The sequence below is a fragment of the Podarcis raffonei genome, chromosome 16 (genome assembly GCF_027172205.1).
Source record: "Podarcis raffonei isolate rPodRaf1 chromosome 16, rPodRaf1.pri, whole genome shotgun sequence".
In the NCBI taxonomy this organism is placed as follows: domain Eukaryota; kingdom Metazoa; phylum Chordata; class Lepidosauria; order Squamata; family Lacertidae; genus Podarcis; species Podarcis raffonei.
Genome location: NC_070617.1, coordinates 31,678,442 through 31,696,997, shown reverse-complemented (window position 1 = coordinate 31,696,997; position 18,556 = coordinate 31,678,442). Strand labels below are relative to the sequence as shown.

Sequence of the window (18,556 nt, the reverse complement as noted above, 5' to 3'; positions counted from 1 at the left end):
CTGGAGAGTCCCATGGACTGCAAGAAGATCAAACCTATCCATTCTGAAGGAAATCAGCCCTGGGTGCTCACTGGAAGGACAGATCCTGAAGCTTAGGCTTCAATACTTTGGCCACCTCATGAGAAGAGAAGACTCCCTGGAAAAGACCCTGATGTTGGGAAAGATGGAGGGCACAAGGAGAAGGGGAGGACAGAGGGCAAGATGGTTGGATAGTGTTCTCGAAGCTACCAGCATGAGTTTGACCAAAATGAAGGAGGCAGTGGAAGACAGGAGTGCCTGGCGTGCTCTGGTCCAGGGGGTCACGAAGAATCGGACACGACTAAACAACTAAACAACAACAACAACATGTATCGTAGCTACCAGGCTAAGTTCAAGGTGCTGATTCCTGGTGTGCAAAGCGCTATGGGACCAGGACACCTGAAATATTGTCCCACTCTTTTATATAATCCTTGATCATTGTGTTCTGCACGTGAGGACCTCCTGCAGGTATCCATCACATCAGGAGAAGAATCACACCTTTAGAGTTGTGGCAGCTACCCTGTGGAATTCCTTCCCTTGAAAGGCAGGTGCCATTATTTCTGCTGCCTTTTTAGCATCCATTGGCAGTCCACGGATTGAGGTTGAATCCCAACAAGACCGAAGCACTTTCTCTTGGGGGGCAGGGGGAGGGCAGGTGTGGGGGACTCCCAGGTCCTGAATGGGGTAGCTGTGCCCCTAAAGGACACACATGTTTCCACTAGTTGTGAACAAGGGCAAAGGACTATGTTGGGCCTGGAAAACCCCACCTTCTGTCCACTGGACCTTCTACTGGTTTCAAATTGTGTCACCAGTCTACATGAATTTCAGTGGAGACCCTTAACGCTTTTTCTGCTCTTGCCCCCCCCCCCATGAAAGTATCATCCAATCACATGCTGAGGAAATCTGCTTGCCCCGGGACCCACAACTCCCTAAGGCTGTTCCCAAACTGCTTGAGCTCACTAAGAATACTAGATTACTGCAATGCACCACATTTTTAAGAGATGTGGTATTTTAAGGGCATGCATGCTGCAGTTACGCTACTAAACTGCTGTGACAGCTGTGACCTTAATGTGACAGCAAAATGGCAAGAAATGCCTTCAAATTTAGCAACGTTTTGCAACCCTGCAACCCTGCGGCAATCGCTGCAACGGCCCAATTTGTTCAGCAGAAGTACTTGGGTTGAAGCCGATTTAGAGATCTTATGAGTCGGGGGGGCTGCAACAAAACGTTGCAGTGTGGATTTTTCCTGTTCACTGTTCCGAGTGGGTCAGCCAACCCCCTCTCGATGATACTCCCTTCCATTTCCCTGCAACAAAACAGTCGGTCAAGATTACATGGCCACTGAGCCTCCAACAGGCCAATTTTAGGCCCCTTCTGTTGTAGTTTTTCCTAAAGAGTTTCTTTATGCACTTCTGCAAACCTGGGGGTTCCTCAACGCCTGCTGATATCCTTCCTCTTGTGAATGGATGGTGTTGTTTCAGCTACAAAAGCAACAGAACTCATGCCTAAACACCTGAAATACAGTGAACGAGTCGAAGACTAGTTGTGCCGGTTACTTGTGTGCAAATCGGAGGAATTCAGATTTTTATTCATTGGAAAGAGTTTCTGCATCATCCATTCAGTGACTGCTTTTCCAGGAGTTCCACATGCTGTCATACATATATACTTGGTTGAATTCACACTGCATCATGGGTTAACTAGCCTGAAAATTGTTTACATACTTCATTGTTGTCACAGATGTAAAACAAGCAAGCAAGCAACACCACAAGTCCTGATAGGGCCAAATTTGGTGCGATGGCCTGGTAAGAAAGTAAAATAAAATGTGAGGATGCAGATAGTTTGATGAGAAAGGCTTAAAACCTTTATCCATAATGCTCCTGATCTAGCTTGACAGCAAGAAAGCTTTCCCGGTTGGAGGATGAACATGACGATTTGGATTGATTTATTGTATTTCTATTGTAGTTTCATTCAAATGAATCTCAAAGTGGTCTACACATAACATAATAAAAGATAAAGCATGAATCACATAAAACAATTAACAAATCAATCAAACAATTACAATCTATAAAACACCATTAACAAAACAGCAACTAAAAACAAAATGAGCAAAACATCACAATTACAGCAAAAGCATGCCAGGTTTTGGTATAGCTGCCCGCATGTGCAGAATCCAGATTTGCAAAACTGCAACATTTGGTCTAACTATCGCTCCCCCCCCCCAAATTCTAAAGGAAAGTAAGCAAGATTCCTGTCTTCCTTCCAAAAGCAGCAGTTGGAGACACTTCCGACTGCAGGAGGCCTAACAGTTGATGTGGCAATGGTGGATAGTTACATATTTATACGCTAACCCTATTTACCTGCTAGAATGCTAAATTAATTCCATGCCCTTGTTAGATCCCTGACAGTTATACAGACAGACAACTTGGTCTCTGGCCAATTCTAAGCATGCAGTTATCAAGGCAGACTGGCCCTTAAAAGCTTAGGTCTTCTCCTTGGCAGGTTTGAAGGAGCCGTCCTCAGTCTGACTCGGCTTTTCAGCTGTTAGCACAGGACTGACTCAGCATTTCTGATCTGGCAGCAGCGGGAGTCAGTGAAACAGGAAGGCATAGGCAGCTTTGTTAGCTGTTGCACAATTTCACACCCCATCGGCAGAATCCCACGAAATCACCATTGCTGGTGGCTTTCAAATATTGCATAAGAATCAGAGGTGTCCTTATAGGAGGAAGGCTCTGCTTCTTATACACTCACGCCCCTTAGGCAGAGGCTGCATTTGCACGCCAAGGTAAGTCAAGGTTACTGTCTTATCAGGGTTTGTGGTGCATGGGTGATGTGCTAGCGCACGATGCAAAATTACTCCTGCTTTGGTTCATTCTGCAGTGCAAGGAGGAGAAACGACCCAGGAGGCGGCAATTAAACTTGGGTTCCTGCCGTGTCTGAAACTGGAGTTGCGGTTTGTTTCTTCCTAATAAGGCCAGGACGCCTGCTTCTTGGGAGAAAAGCAATGACAAACCTAGACAGCATCTTAAAAAGCAGAGACATCACCTTGCTGACAAAGGTCTGTCTAGTTAAAGCTATGGTTTTCCCAGTAGTGATGTATGGAAGTGAGAGCTGGAGCATAAAGAAGGCTGATCGCCGGAGAATTGATGTTTTTGAATTATGGTGCTGGAGGAGACTCTGGAGAGTCCCATGGACTGCAAGAAGTTCAAACCTATCCATTCTTAAGGAAATCAGCCCGGAGTGCTCACTGGAAGGACAGATCCTGAAGCTGAGGCTCCAATACTTTGGCCACCTCATGAGAAGAGAAGACTACCTGGAAAAGACCCTGATGTTGGGAAAGATTGAGGCACTAGGAGAAGGAGAAGACAGAGGACGAGATGGTTGGACAGTGTTCTCAAAGCGACCAACATGAGTTTGACCAAACTGCGGGAGGCAGTGAAAGACAGGAGTGCCTGGCGTGCTCTGGTCCATGAGGTCACGAAGAGTCAGACACGACTAAACAACAACAAGGCCAGGAGTCATAAGCCCAAAACAAACCATGGCTTAAAGCAGGGATGGGGAGTCTGTGGCCCTCCAGATGTTGTTCGACACTACCATATTTTTCGCTCTATAGGACGCACTTTTTCCCCTTCAAAAATGAAGGGGAAATGTGTGTGCGTCCTATGGAGCGAAGACGCCATAGCCCCGCGACCCTCTCCCAGCTGGATAGGTGACGTGCGGCTATGGCAGGAGCCTCCATAGCCGCGCGTCGCCTCTCCAGCCGGGAGAGCGCGCGCGGGGCTAAAGCAGCCCCCCGCGACCCTCTCCCGGCTGGAGAGGTGACGCGCGGCTATGGCAGCAGCCTCTCCGCTGCGCCTTTCCGCTGCTCCCTGACCTGCTCTTTGGGGCTGGTGGTGGGCTTCCCCCCGCCAGCCCCAAAGAGCAGGTCGAAAGGAACCTGAAGCCTGGAGAGCGAGAGGGGTCGGTGTGCACCGACCCCTCTCGCTCTCCAGGCTTCCAAGGTAGCCGTCTGAACGCACCTTAAACGGCACCTTGTTTTAGAGCCGGAAAACAAGAGGGGGAAAATTCTCCCCCTCTCTGCGCAGCGCCTCCTGCCACTTTGCTGAAGGGGTGCTGGGCAGAGAGCGGAAGAATTTTTTCCCCTTGTTCTCCCCCCTCTAAAACAAGGTGCGTCCTATTGTCCGGTGCGTTCTATGGTGCGAAAAATATGGTAATTTCCATCATCCCACCCAGCAAGGTCACAGGACAGGGATGATGGGAATTGTAGTCCAACAATATCTGGAGGGCAACAGAAGGAATGAAAAAGTTTGCCACGATCTGTTTAACTTCTCTGTAAAAACTCTAGACATAATCATACTATCTAAAACTAAAAGCCCAAACTAAAAACTATTCATGATTGCTAATGATGTGCATCTCAGCAAAATTGTCTTTCCACTCCCATGTTTACACTTATGCAGGAATTTTCATGCGTCCAAGGCATACATACTTGCCTGCGGGGCAGTATCATCAGTTAGCCATACTTTAATCCTATTAAAATAAATGTTAAATCATCCTTGTGGATCCATTCAGGAATGTAAGATTTTTCTACTGGAGTGGTGGTGAGAAAGAATAGCAGGGCCTTTTCAGTTACAGCCCCAGTTTTATGAACATTCTTTCTCCGATGAGGCCTGCCTACCATTGTAGGAGAATGAGAGAGGAGGGCAGGGCACTGTATCATTTCAAATTGCAGGTGGGGGAATAAATTTTTTTACAGTGATACCTCGGTTCCCGAACGCCTCCGTTGTCGAACGTTTCAGTTCTCAAACGTCGAAAACCCGAAATGCTTCTGTTTTTGAACGCATCTCGGAACTCGAACGTGCAACGCGACTTCCGCTGAGTGCAAGAAGCTCTTGCAACCAATGGGTAGCTGAGCCTCGGTTTTCGAACATTTCGGAAGTCAAACGGTCTTCCAGAACGGATTACGTTCGAGAACCAAGGTACCACTGTAATCCCTAAGGGGGGGAAAAATCCCTGACAGAAAAAAAAGCTAGCCTGGGAGGGAGGAAGACTCTAGCTAGCCCTCGGCCCCTGCAAGTTTTCTGTTTCTTTAAAAAGAAAAAGAACGAGACCATGTGGTTTGCTGTCATTTTGAAGTCACATAGAATTCTGCGCTGATAGAATGGACTATCTTATTCCCAATTTATTCTGCTGTATGTACAGTACACTCACAACTTACACACATTTAACTTGTGCGCATTCAGCTTTACATGCTTGGCAAAAAAATTAAAACAAATTGAAAAGGGGGCGGAAAGGGGGCAACCCCATCCACCGTTGTACCCAGTGTGTTTTGCCTATACAGTGGTACCTCTGGATACGAACGGGATCCGTTTCGGAGCCCCATTCGCATCCTGAAGTAAACGTAAGACGTGACTGTGTGTCTGCGCGTGCGCGGGTTGCATTTCGCCACTTCCGTGCATGTGCGTGACGTCATTTTGAGCATCTGTGCATGAGCGAGCGGCGAAATCCGGAAGTAATGCACTACGTTACTTTCAGGTCGCCGCAGAGTGCAACCCGAAAATACTTAACTTGAAGTTACTTCAACCCGAGGTATGACTGTACACAGTTTTGACTTTAGGTGCTACTGTACAGATCCAGCCTAAGTACAGCTCAAGAATTACTGTATAGTTTTTAGAAAAAGACTTTAAAGCAACAATATTCAGGAGGGAAATTTACTGATCTTTTATATCTGTGAACTGATTCCATGCAAGCTGCTTTTATCACATCTTTTCCTCGCTGTAATGTTTCGCTTCTCCACCTCCAGTTATTGCTGGTGCTATGTTTTGTTTTTCTGCACAATGCGCGTTTTTATTATTGTAGAGCATTTATAGCTGCTAAGGATAAGGAAGAGTAATACAAAAATGCGTTAGTTAACGTGTACGTTTGTGTGTGCATGTGTGTGTTTTTATTTATAATATTTTTATTCTCCTTTTTGCCCTAAAGGCCCCCAGTTTGGCTAACAAAATACTTTAAATCCGTAATTTAATAAAACACCAAAATACACAGCCAGCATACCTGGCCAAACAAGAATCAGCACAGGTACTAGAATATTAATCATATAACAATAAATAAAAGAAGTCAATGGAGAAACCCAAAAGAACAACCCTCTGCAATGCAAGGATATGCAGCTGCCCCATATGGGGATTGAACCTGCAACCTTGGCATTATCAACACCACACTCTAACCAACTGAGCTGAGCAGGTTAATATTAATAATACAGTGGTACCTCGGGTTACAGACGCTTCAGGTTACGTGTTTTCGGGTTGTGCACTGCGCTGAACCCGGAAGTACCGGAACGGGTTAGTTCCGGGTTTCGGCGCTCGCGCATGCGCAGAACTACTAAATTGTGCTTTGCGCAGAAGCGCCGAATCGCAACCCACGCGTGCGCAGACGCGGCACTGCAGGTTGCAAATGTGCCTCCCACATGGATCACGTTCGCAAACCGAGGTTCCACTGTAATAAAGATATCATAACCAAATCTTGCATGGTGATTCCTGAGATCAAGGAGCAGGTTTTTATCTATGTTTGGGTACAAGTGGACACCATTTTGAACAAAGATGGTAGACTGATCTTTTCAAAGCTACACTGATTTTTTTTTATTTAATTCCTGGACAATGCCAGGTAAAAGTCTGCTAGTGTGTGTGTGTGTGCGCGCGCGCATGTGAGTGTGTATTGTACATATGTATAGCCAAAGGCCCAGTTTGCACAGAGTGATAAATTTTGTTAATGGCCCTTCTGGGGTCAAACAGTGTGCAAGTGCCTGTTGTCCAGTGGCTCCCACTTTGCTCCACCCATGTTGTGAGCAGAAGCAACAAACCCATAGTCCTTGGCTTGTTGTTATGCCTGAACCAGAATCACAGTGTGTTTCACCCTAGCAAACCATGATCAGCAAACCATGGTTTCACAAGCACGGTTCATTCAGGAGGAAAAAGCTGTAATCCTAGGCTGGGACACTGCAGCGAGCCAAGGATTCATGGATTGCTGCCAATGGAGGAGAAAAGCAGGTGTGACTGCCAAGGGCTAAGCAGCAGTTAGTCTTTGTTTTAAATCAGAGATGTGGTCCTTTCGTGAATTTTATATCATCCCTCCAAAGCCTCTCCCATGATTCCATCTGGATGTTGCAGCCAAAGTCCCTGGCCCACTGCACCATTATGGATTTGACTTCTTCCTCCTTGACCTCCCAGTCAAGGAGTAGCCTATACATTTTAGAGAGTGGTTTATATTTAATTTGAATCAAATCTTTTTCAAGTCTCGAAGGTTCTGTAGAAAAAACGATTTTTAAAATCTTTTTGGAAGGTCTCATTCAATTGGAAATTTTGCATTCAGTCTGTCAGGTGATTTCGGATTTCTTCAATTTTTTTGAGTTTTAGCCTATTGTCTTTTTCTTCCAGCAGTTCTTTTTTCTTTTCCTTTTCTGTTGATTCCTTATGTTACACAGTTTTAAAAACCAATAAAGCATATATTTATAAAAAGGAAGAAACCTGTGGTCCTTCAGTTTCTTCTGGACTTTGATTCCCATCACCCTTGATCATAAGCCACTGTTAGCTGGGGCTGATGGGAGTTGTAATCCAAAAGCATCTAGAGGACCATGAGTTTCTCTCTCTGCTTTAAATGAAAGCTCAGGCTCTTGAGAATACACAACAGCTTCCCAATTCAGCATTTGCTCCTAAGATGCAAACTCTGTGACGTAACTGCTTGCACACAGATTACTGAACATGCTGCCAGTTTGGAAACCAGCTCTTCAGAACATTGGGGATGATGCCAAATGGTTGAAACACGAGAGGATTTCAGAAAACCGCTTGACAAAGGGATCTCGAGGGACAGCAATCATACCTCCTAATTTCTCACCCTTCCTCCCAGACAAAAAAGGAACTTCTTTGAAGATTGACTTCATTCTTCACCCAAGCTACTAGGACTTGGAAAGCTCTCGCAACAGCTGCTGCTCTCGGAGAGCCAACTCATGGCGCCATAGATCACACTGAGATCCTCGGGAGCAGAAGACTATTTATGCTAGCCTCTTAATTGAGCGTTCCTCTGCCAGCCAAGACATTCCGTGCTCCGCCACACAAATAATGTAAGCTAATTTGCAGCTAAGCGCCGCCGTTGGAAACATACTTTATAAATATCTTCCTCAGCTGAGAAAGCGGAGCCTGGCAGAAGGCAAGTGTTGAAATGGTGTGAGGAAATGCACAATGGGCATTGAATACAAACACCCTCTTTCATCGGAGAACGGGAGGTTGACTCTGTGCCTTGGAGAACCTGCCTAATAGGTATTCTCATCCCCAATAGAAGACACAGCAGGGTGTACTGAATGCAGCAGCAGGTTAGGCCAAGAATGGCCCAACTTACATATTTAGATCATGAGACTCTAAATCTTAGGGTTGTGGGTTCGAGCCCCACATTGGGGATTGGACTAGATGACCCTCGTGGTCTCTTCCAACTGTACAATTATATGATCTAAGCAAGGGATGCCTCACTCGACTTATGTGGACCTGGCACTGTTACATGTGCCACATACTGTATTTTTCGCTCCATAAGATGCACCTGACCATAAGACGCACCTAGTTTTTAGAGGAGTACAAGAAAAAAAATTATTCTGAATCAAATGTTGTACTAAACTATTTAATAAACTACCGGTATATCAGAATAATATTTCAACCACGAAAGTGAACAGCAGTCAACAGTGGCATTAAGAACCATCATCACTGTCATGAACAAATGAAGAGAGACTTTATCCCCTAGTAGAGTTTGGATTTGATACCCCGCTTTATCACTACCCGAAGGAGTCTCAAAGCGGCTAACATTCTCCTTTCCCTTCCTCCCCCACAACAAACACTCTGTGAGGTGAGTGGGGCTGAGAGACTTCAAAGAAGTGTGACTGGCCCAAGGTCACCCAGCAGCTGCATGTGGAGGAGCGGAGACGCGAACCCAGTTCACCAGATTACGAGACTACCGCTCTTAACCACTACACCACACTGGCTCTCTAGTAAGAGGGGCAGGCAATGGAAATATATGAGTTTCCCACATTGAGTCCCTTAGATCCAAGGACTGTATGGTTTAGCCCAACACAATTATTTTAATAAAGCCAAAATAAGTGGGACTTTCTTCCTTTCTTGTTCATTGCAGAGAGCTCTGGGGGCTTTCATATGAGGGAGGAATGAAGGAGAAATCTGATTCAATTCCCATTTTAAGTCAAACCTACATAATTCATACCTTTGTACACAACGCAAGGATCAAACCACAGCCACCCTTCCAATTTCACACTTCTGCAAAGGAAGGCACTACTGCCCTGGCAAGACCAGTGACGGAGGGAGGGTCTTGCGTGGTGGCATATCGCCTGTGGGGACGTGGGACATTGCCCACGCGAGCGTCATCCCAAGGGGGTGGTGCGCGCCCACCCACCCATCCCAATGGGGCAGCCGAGCGTGGGGGCCGAGGGATTGCACTGCTCCCGCTGTGCTTGCTTTACACCTGTGTAAGCCATGGAAGGTGAGCCATGGCTCCTGTCCGTCCCTCCTCTGAGCAGCATTCACTTCATAAGATGCACAGACATTTCCCCTTACTTTTTAGGAGGAAAAAGTGTGTCTTATGGGGTGAAAAATATGGTAATATGTATTCCACGTCTGTAAGAAATTGATCTTTTAATGTAGAAGCACCCACACTTCCTGCCTACTGATCTCAGGCGGGCGACTTTGCTGTATATACTCGTTTTGGGCCTTCTAAAAAAGACACCAGACACGTAGAATGTTGATGTGTTTTTATCTGCTTTCTAGCTTCTTGTTGATTTTAATTTTTTAATGTTTAAAATCATTCTTTTTAAGAGATTCTTTTTTACTTGTTTTATTCTTTTTGTAAACCACTTTGAGGCTATACAAGCAGTATATACATCTAGGGGAATAATTAAATAAATTTTCTCCCCAATTTTAAGTTCAGTTTTCCCTACTTCTGCAGAGTTTGTAATTAAAAAAAAAATACCAGCACAAAACTTTGTACAACTTTTTGTGTGCGTTTCTCTTAATGTACGCAATTTTGCCTATTACACAGAGTTTTTGCAAGCCAGGTCCCTTAATATAATGCATTTTAGTATGTTAATTTCTCTACCGTACACATTTTTTTGTACACGCTTTTCCTACTAAATGCAATTTTGAACATTTTTTTAAAAAAGTTTTTGAGAACATCATCACAACATTTGGAGGAGTCTGGTTTTTCCATTTTATAAAATCCATCTTCCAGTATCAACTTTGCTTCTTCTCTCTCTTTGCGTCATGAGCCAAAAGATGTGTTCTACAAGCTCCACTGAGCTCAATACTCCTGAGTAAACAGGAATGGGACTGTGCTGCACACATCACAATGCAGTACGCCTTTCAAAATCACGAAGTTTCTATTAAGGATTTGCTGTTTTCCATCAAATTGAAGAAGCAGAGCAAACAAGAATATAAGGACCACCTAGAATGTTGATGGACTAGATCAGGCACGTCCAACTTCCAAGAGACTGCGATCTACTCCCACTATAAAAAAACTGGCAGTGATCTACCCTTTGGATTGCTTTGGATTGACCAGAGTTGTTGAGCTTTGGGTGGGAGGGGGGATGGAGAGGATGAAACAAAGTTGATGGGCTTTTTTTGGGCGGGGGGAGGATGAGCCAGAGTTGTTGAGCTTTTTTGGGTGGGGGGAGGGTCCCACGGTCAACCATGATTGACCAGGGACACCCTGCGATCGTCTGGTACATCGCGATTGACCTATTGGGCATCCCTGGACTACACCACCCAAATGTCATCAGAGTAACATTCAAGGAAAGAAGATGGACCCTAACCACACATTATTTTTAGGGCTATCATCAAATTTGAGCTACAATCCTTGAAACATTGACTATGCAGAAGGTCCCATTGAACACAGCTTCTGAGCAAATAAGCACAGGACTGCACTGTTTAATCACATTGCTTTTAATCAATCGAATCTGTGTATATTCACATGCACATAGTCAAAGCCACATGTCACATATAGCACCCATCTTAGATGAGGCATTTCTTTCTTTATGTCAACAGCCTTGATAATTTTGGAAAGGCATGGCAAAAAAAATGCATAAAACAAACGCAAGCAAAGAAAACATGAAAGTAACATCACATATCAGCCAGTGTTATCTTTACCCATTCCTCCCCACATTACTTTCAAGTTTGATACCACCCTCCTTCAAATCAGCGGGGGGGGGGGGCGGCGGCGGACTACCTTAGATAGCTCCAAAGCAAGCCTGCTAAGAAGACAGTGGTCTTCTCTGCTGCCAAGATTGCTGGAGAAAGGTGTTGTTCCATTAAGGAGCTGCACACAACTGAAGTCTTATGTCAGCTGGCTCCACATCCCCAGAGAAGCTGGCTGGACTGCAAAATGACCCTCACCCAATTTTAGTCTGCAAGGTTGGGGAGACGGGGGTACTGCAGGGACTCTGAGGATGGTAGAAAGGTTGTACCCTCTAGGTGGGAGACGTCTGGATGCTGTCCTGGTGGTTTTTCACTGAGGAAATGAAAGCATCCCCAGAATATGCAGCTGCAAGGTCAAAGGGTTATGGCTCACAACAATTTCTGCACTGTATGGGGTGGCATTTGAATTTGTCTTGCAAATTTCCGCTAGTCCATAACAACAACTGGGGGGATGTATCTTTGCAGTTTTTTTATTTTCCTGACAAAGCTAGAGGAAACCAGAGGAAAGAATGCCATGTGCAGAAAGCCTTGTCAGGTGGCGGTTCTAGGGCAAAGGGAGTTACATGCGCTTGTGGGGTGGGGTGGGGAAGGGGGTGTTTGCAACAGACAGCAGAGGTGACAGAAACCATGCCCAAGGAACAGAAGGGTAGTCCATGGGGGGACTTGAGCTAAGACGAAGGGCCCAGATTTTTAGCAGAAGGTGACAGAGGTGGCAGCTGTTACACCACTCATGGTTGGTGCATTCGTGAGGGCCAAAAGTAGGCCCTCTCAAAGGATGGTGTGTATACAATAACAGGGAGGTATACTCTTCCAATCTGCAAGCTGGCCAAGGGAACCCTTCTTCAAAATACCGGGGGGAGGATGTTCCTGGTTTTTTGTTCCCCACCCCCCAAAAAGTTGCAAAAATATAATCTACGGAAATGAATCGGCTGCATAGCTTGAGGGTGGGGCTGAATGGGGAGAGCTCTGGCCCTTCCAGTGCTTTCTGACCCCCTCTTTTAAAAAAAAAAAAGAGAAAGAAATGGGGGAAAGAATATCTTACAAAACCTCCCTAAGATGCAACAGGCTGGATGGAGAGGAGGCTGCCAAACTTGAAGTGCTGGATCACAGGGAACTTCTCCAGGCATTCGGCTTTGTACATGCGAACAAGGCCTTGGTTGACCTTCGCCCATGTAGGGACAGCGCTAATGTTCCACAGCTGGTTGGAGTGCTCAGCAAATGGGCCTGTCTTCATTTCTGTAACGAACAGGATGCACTCGAGAAACATGAATTCCTTGTGGTTTTCATTAACCACCTTCTCGTCCAGGAAATGTTGAGGCTCCAGGTTTGGGTGATCTATCAGTTGTGAGCTGCCCCATATGAAGGGCAGGAACTGGAAGTCATCCAAGCCCCAGACTCCTCGGCTGCCGGCCGGTTCCATTCTGTAGGTCTTCTGCAGCTTCCGCATGACTTCCAAATACCTGCTGAACACTTTGAAGACAATGGCGAGCTGGTCATCCACTCTGAGAACTCCAATTTTGCAAAGGCAGCAGAGGAAGGCGACAAACGCTGCTTCGTGACCTGTCCCGTAGTCGATACGAGTAGGGTTGCCCACAGACTCCTTCAGGTACACTGCCACCTCGGAGACAGCGTCTGACAGCTCCCTCGGGACCACGGTGGCCACCAGGTTCTCAGCCCCCTGGTCTAGTTTGGTGTACCATGTCCGGAAGGCCTTGTTCCCAAAGCGGGATGGCTGCTCCACCGGTGGGGTTTCGTCAATCCACCTGTCAAGCGTGTCTAGGAGATCAACCAGCTTCTCAATGGGCTCAGAGACTTTGTAACTGCAGCTCAGCTTCTTACCCTTGATGCTTTCATTCAGCTTGAGAATGAAGCCCATGTAATCTGCATAAGCCTGTGAGCGTTTCCACTTCGCCATGTCAGGAACCATATTGATTTCCTTCTTGGGGATCGTGAAACTTGGGCGGGGAGCAGGCCATGGTGCCTCCTTGGCGGATTCTAGATACCACTTGCTTTCTGCCATCTTCTTAGAGCTGCCGTCGCTGTCTTTCACCTCCCACCGCCTTTTATCTTGTACTTCTTAAAACAACTTTATGAAGGAGCAAACTTTATTAAGGACCTGCAGGTTAAACCAACAGTGAAGTCACCAGCATACTTCTCATATTCTAAGGAATTTCCCTCAAGAGAAAACAAGTAACTTTATTTTTAAAAAATATTTTTAAATAATTGATGCATGTAAGTTGTCTCAGATCAGGAGCCTACACCAAATGAAAGGCCACAATTTGTTTTTTTTATTTTTTGGTCTAAGATACCTCTAGGTTCCTTGTTTAAGTCCAGCTATGTCAAGGAACTGAGCCCAAATCAGAATGTAAAAGAAATGCAACTCCCCTGGCTTTATTAGTCCCTCGTTAAATAAATTATTTGCCATACCCCTTATACTTCACAGAGTTACTGTAAGATGTGTCTGATGACACAATCACCGTAAGACCGGGTGTGTGGAAGGCAATTAATTAATTAATCCCCCTCCCGCAACATTATTACTGTGAGTATCATTTCTTTCGAATAATTCCTACTTCTGGCCCTCTTGACTGCATTCCTAATAATTTCACATTCATTGTCACTATTTTTATCTCGTCGCTCATGACTACAGTGTTTGTTCTGCAATTCCTGGTCCCTAAACTTCCAGTTATTAACAGCTATCCCCAAAAATGAAAGTACTGTCTTGCTTCCTCACCAGCAGCCAACAGGGCCATCTGAGCAGAAGAAAAATTCTGCAGTACAGCTTCCTTGGAGTTCCCTTTATTAATAAGTAGTCTCATCCCAGGCCGTGTCTGCCCAGGAATGTAGCAAAAGCAAAACTTAATGCCTCATATTTGAGGCTTGCTAAAATACTAAAGCCAGATCAATACCAGCCAGCCCCACACACCAGTTTACATCTAGTGCAAAAATTGCAATGGTAAGGTGTACTGGCTCATTTTAGTCCTATCACCTGCTGATTCAAAATAATATACCGTGAATATATTTTCAAGGTCCTAAAAGCTCAATTCAAAGCATAAATAGCAAACGTACCACCTATTAAATCAGATGAACAAACATGATTTGCTTATCTTATTTCCCACAGCTTTGTGTGTTTTTTTAACTCCAGTGACATGAAAGGAAAAAATGGGTAATCTGCTTCCATCCCACTGCAAGTGTGGAAGACAGCTTCCGGGGAGATGTTTTCCTTTTACAAGGGTACCTTGGTTCCCAAACTTACTCCATTCTGGAAGTTGTTCCAAAACCAAAGCGTTCTAAAACCAAGAAGTGCTTTCCCATAGAAAGTAATGCAAAATGTATTAATCAGTTCCATACTTTTAAAAACAACCCTTAAAACAGCAATTTAACATGAATTTTACTATCTAACGAAACCATTGATCCATAAAATGAAAGCAATAATCAATGTACTGTACTATAAAATAAAAAAGACAGTAGTGTAGATGATAAAAATTTAAATTACTTTTTTTCTTAGGTGCACTGATGATAGTCATTGTTTGGAAGGGGGGCTTTTATCCATTTCTGCAGTCACACAGTCAATCAATCAGTAGCTGAACTGGGTTCCACACAGTCACAAAAACAAGTCACAGAAATGAAGTCACAAGCCACAGTCACAATCAGTCCCATAAAAGTCACAGTGGGGAAAAACAAAAAAGCCACACAAATAAAAATGCAATTTTTTTTTTAGCAAAAACAAAAGCTCCAAATATCACATCTGTGTTGTGTGAGTGCTCAGGACTCAACAGCCGACAGACTCAACAGGAAGCTTCCTCTGATTAGCAGCGGGGGACTCAATTCACAAACGGAACACACTCAACAGGAAGTGGAACATGTTCAGCTTCCAAAGCAAAGCTCACACCTACTTCCGGGTTTGCAGCATTCTGTTTCCAAGTTGTTCATAAACTAAGCTGTTCTAAAACCAAAGTACCACAGTACAATCTCCCAATCATCTTAAGCACCCTCCCCTCTTTTATTTTTCCAGCTCTGCGAACAGATCTGACTGTAATGCTGACAGTACAGCGGAAGCCTTGTTGACGTTAGCAATCATGAGGGTTTTGCTTCCAGGTAGAACTATTACATGAAAAAAGAAATGCCCACCCTGCTTCCTGTAGCTTTAAAGGAGAGGGGTACATCGCTTGTGCCAAATTTTGTATGCTCTTAACAGGTGTGTCATTGGACTTGGGAGTCTTTGACAGCTTTCTTTTTTGGATAGCGGGAAAAGCAGGTGTTGATTATGCCCGGGAAAAGGGAGGACAGCCATTTCGAGATAAATCCCTTCATGTCTCCCTCACCCACCTCCTCTTGAATCCCATACAAAAGCTGGTTGGTCACCCACATTAAAATTTTCAATCTCCTCTGTCAGGGAACTGCCATCAGCTCAGAGGCGCGAGGTGGAAGGGCAGTTGTGTTAGAGGGAACCTCCGAAAATCTTGCAAAGCAGTTCCTCCTCTGGCGAGGAGGAAAGCCCCACCTCCAGTGGAGAGGAGGTGGTGGGACCAGGGGATGCTAGGGAGAGACTCAACACCGACCCTGAGCAAACCGGAGAGAGGGGAAGTACCCCTTTGCCAGCACCCATTCTGCGCAGTAGGTTTCGGCGCAGGGAGGGGAGGAGAAGGTTGGGGGTCACGCGACTGTTATGCTGCGGGAGGTACAAGGACCAACCTCTCCCAGATTCCGCTAGCGACTGAGCCAGACATGAACTTGCAATGCTCTTCACTGTAAATAGTTTGCACTAAGAATAAAGCCTGGAAAAGACAGGTCTGAGTCTTGCCTGTTTGCTCTCAAGCAACCACACCACCACCTGACATCCTCCTTCAGTGCTATTTTTCTAGAAGAAGAAGTGCTAGAACTCACCATGAACGTCTCCCTTGTTCTCTTTTATAATGGCAATGGTGCCAACCTGAGAGGTGCCGGAACTGAGTTCCAGCAAGTTCTGGGTGAAAAAAAACCCTGTCCTCCTCCTGCGTTTCTAAAAGTTAACGTTTCACTTTCTCTACTGAGTAATTCTGGGCTATGGTAAGATCTAAAACCAAAGAGGCAGTTGCTCAAACACTATCATTATAAATCTCCAAAACACAAAGCTTACTTTCCAAAAACTCTGTCCAACTTTCCATTAGCTCCAGTTCAAATTATTTGAGCTGCAGAGCCCGTTCATTTCAAATGCTGAACCTTCTGTCTGGGTGCTTTTTGTCACTCTCTATAGATCTAGCATCATTCTGAAGCATTCAGACATTTTTAGGACTGTCTGGTTGTTTCCTTTTCCTAACGGTTTAAAGTTTGTAATAAGAGCCATTTCTTGGATGTGTCATGATACCACCCCTCACCTTTCTCATCTGTAAAAAAGGGAATTGCATTCAAAGTTACTAAAAGCTGGGCCATTTATGAATGAATGAATCTTTACTTGCGTCACCCATCGGCCATAGCAATAAAACAACAATATGATATACAAAGACTAGAAATGAAAAGTTGATTATATAAAACACAGTTTAGGGTCCTGAATCAGCAGTCAAATAGTGGACCTTATTCTGATTGCCACAGCTAAAAACCTTGCAACCTTTGCTGTCACCTGCTCATCTTGATCTGCCAAGAGAAAGGACACTGTGGCAGTGGCTGGGCGACCCAGAATGGACAATAAAAGAGGGGTGATAACCTCATTCCTCAAATCTTTATAAAGAGCGCAAGCCAGCAGGGCATGCGCCACTGATTTGGTGCTGCCAGCTCCACAGGGACAAGCGTTTTTTGTGTGGAATCTGTTGGAATCTTCCCTCAAGAACAGCCAAGGGCAATACATTCAATCTTGAGAGAGTAAAAGCACGTCTATATTTTAGAATTGATAGGTGATGCAGAGAGGGTGCCAGAGAGTTGAAATGGGAAGGTGGAAAATACCATGGGCAAAATTTCCTAATTGTGACCAAGTTGTTCTGACGCTCGATATCATTTAGGCGCTGACAAATTAGACTGTTTGCTTTACTAAAACCCAAAGTGAGTAGCTGTTTGTGGTGATAAACCACAAGAGTGAAGTTTTTGATAGACAATTTTAGTCCAGGCGCTCTTGTGACAATCTTGCAGCACTAGGGATACTAGACCAGGGGGATTTAAGTTTAGGCGAAGCCAATAGTTAAGTGTCCTACGACTGGGGCCATCCATTTTGAGATGCGGTGCTCACCCCTCCGTTCCAATCAATTTCCATTTTCAATGCAAGTTTCCACTGGCAACATTTGCTGCACCCAGACTAAGCCAAACACATTTTTAAAAAACAACCAAGAACAGACCTAATGTTGCGGTAAAGAAGCAGCTGATGTTATAAATACTTGGTGGGCCTGCCTCAAAATACAAACATTTCTGAAGAAAAATGCCTATGCAATTAAGCTAATGGCAAGTTACATCATCTCCTTTAACCCTCTAAGTATACTTTTAGGCTGTCAAAACAGTTTTGTAAGAAAGGGAACACTAAAAGGAATCGCTTAACTGTAGTAAAACAATGTAATCGCCACTAAATTGCATATTCCAACGACCGCTACTGCTAAAGGATGGTTATATAATCCCTGGAAAAATAACTGAAACAGGGTCAGCCTGAGACATTTTGCTGCCTGAGGTTAAAAAACAAGATGGTGCCTTCGCTTCACCATTCCACGCATCAGCGACTGAGTTTTGCATCAACACTGAAGATGGGATGGTATCGTCCACCACACCTGAGGGCAATAGACCAAGTCACTGTATATTTAAAGAAGTTTCATACTACAACAGTCATGCCTTCCCCCAAGGAATCCTGGGAAGTGTAGTCGAAAAGGGTGCTGAGAGTTGTTAGGAGACTACTAATTCCCTCACGGAACTACACTTCCAAGAGTTCCCTGGGAAAAGGCACTGATTGTTAAACCACTCTGGGAATTGTAGAGGGGAATGAAAATGTTGAACTCTGGCATCATCATCATCATCATCATCAATTTATTGACTGCCTTCTAAGCAACTGTCCCAGGGCGATGTATACTAAAGATAATTAAAAGCAGTTAAAAGCAGCAAATGCATTTAAAAGTAAACAAAATAGAAAATAGAAACAAAGGTAAACAAGATAGAAAATAAAAATGAAACCACAGACAACTGAAGCAACACTCTGCATTAGCACTGGGCAGCTGAGAACTGCCATTTTAATTTCCCACTGCCATAGCATCTCTCGAGAGCGTTGTGAGTAATTTTGCTATAAACCATCTACTCCTAAGGCAATCCGTCTTCCATTGGTTGGTTAGCCAGCGTTCTTTAGAAAACGCTGGACCTCTGAGTCA

At 44.8% G+C, this 18,556-nt stretch overlaps 2 protein-coding genes across 3 annotated transcripts in view; both read right to left on the bottom strand.

Annotated features, from left to right (window-relative positions):
- The window catches only part of ZDHHC8 (zinc finger DHHC-type palmitoyltransferase 8), a 286,530-nt gene that overhangs the window by 68,654 nt on the left and 199,320 nt on the right, over nucleotides 1-18,556 (bottom strand). The gene's annotated exons all lie outside the window — the stretch shown is intronic.
- LOC128404131 (serine/threonine-protein phosphatase 2A activator-like) overlaps nucleotides 12,250-18,556 on the bottom strand; it is a 59,680-nt gene continuing 53,373 nt past the window's right edge. The window contains exon 2 of one of the 2 annotated variants that reach the window (XM_053369491.1): nucleotides 12,250-13,362. In XM_053369491.1, coding sequence (XP_053225466.1) covers nucleotides 12,298-13,266 — 969 coding nt within the window. In that variant the 5' untranslated portion in view covers nucleotides 13,267-13,362 and the 3' untranslated portion in view covers nucleotides 12,250-12,297. The remainder of the gene's footprint in view (nucleotides 13,363-18,556) is intronic. The other variant, XM_053369492.1, reaches the window with a different exon arrangement.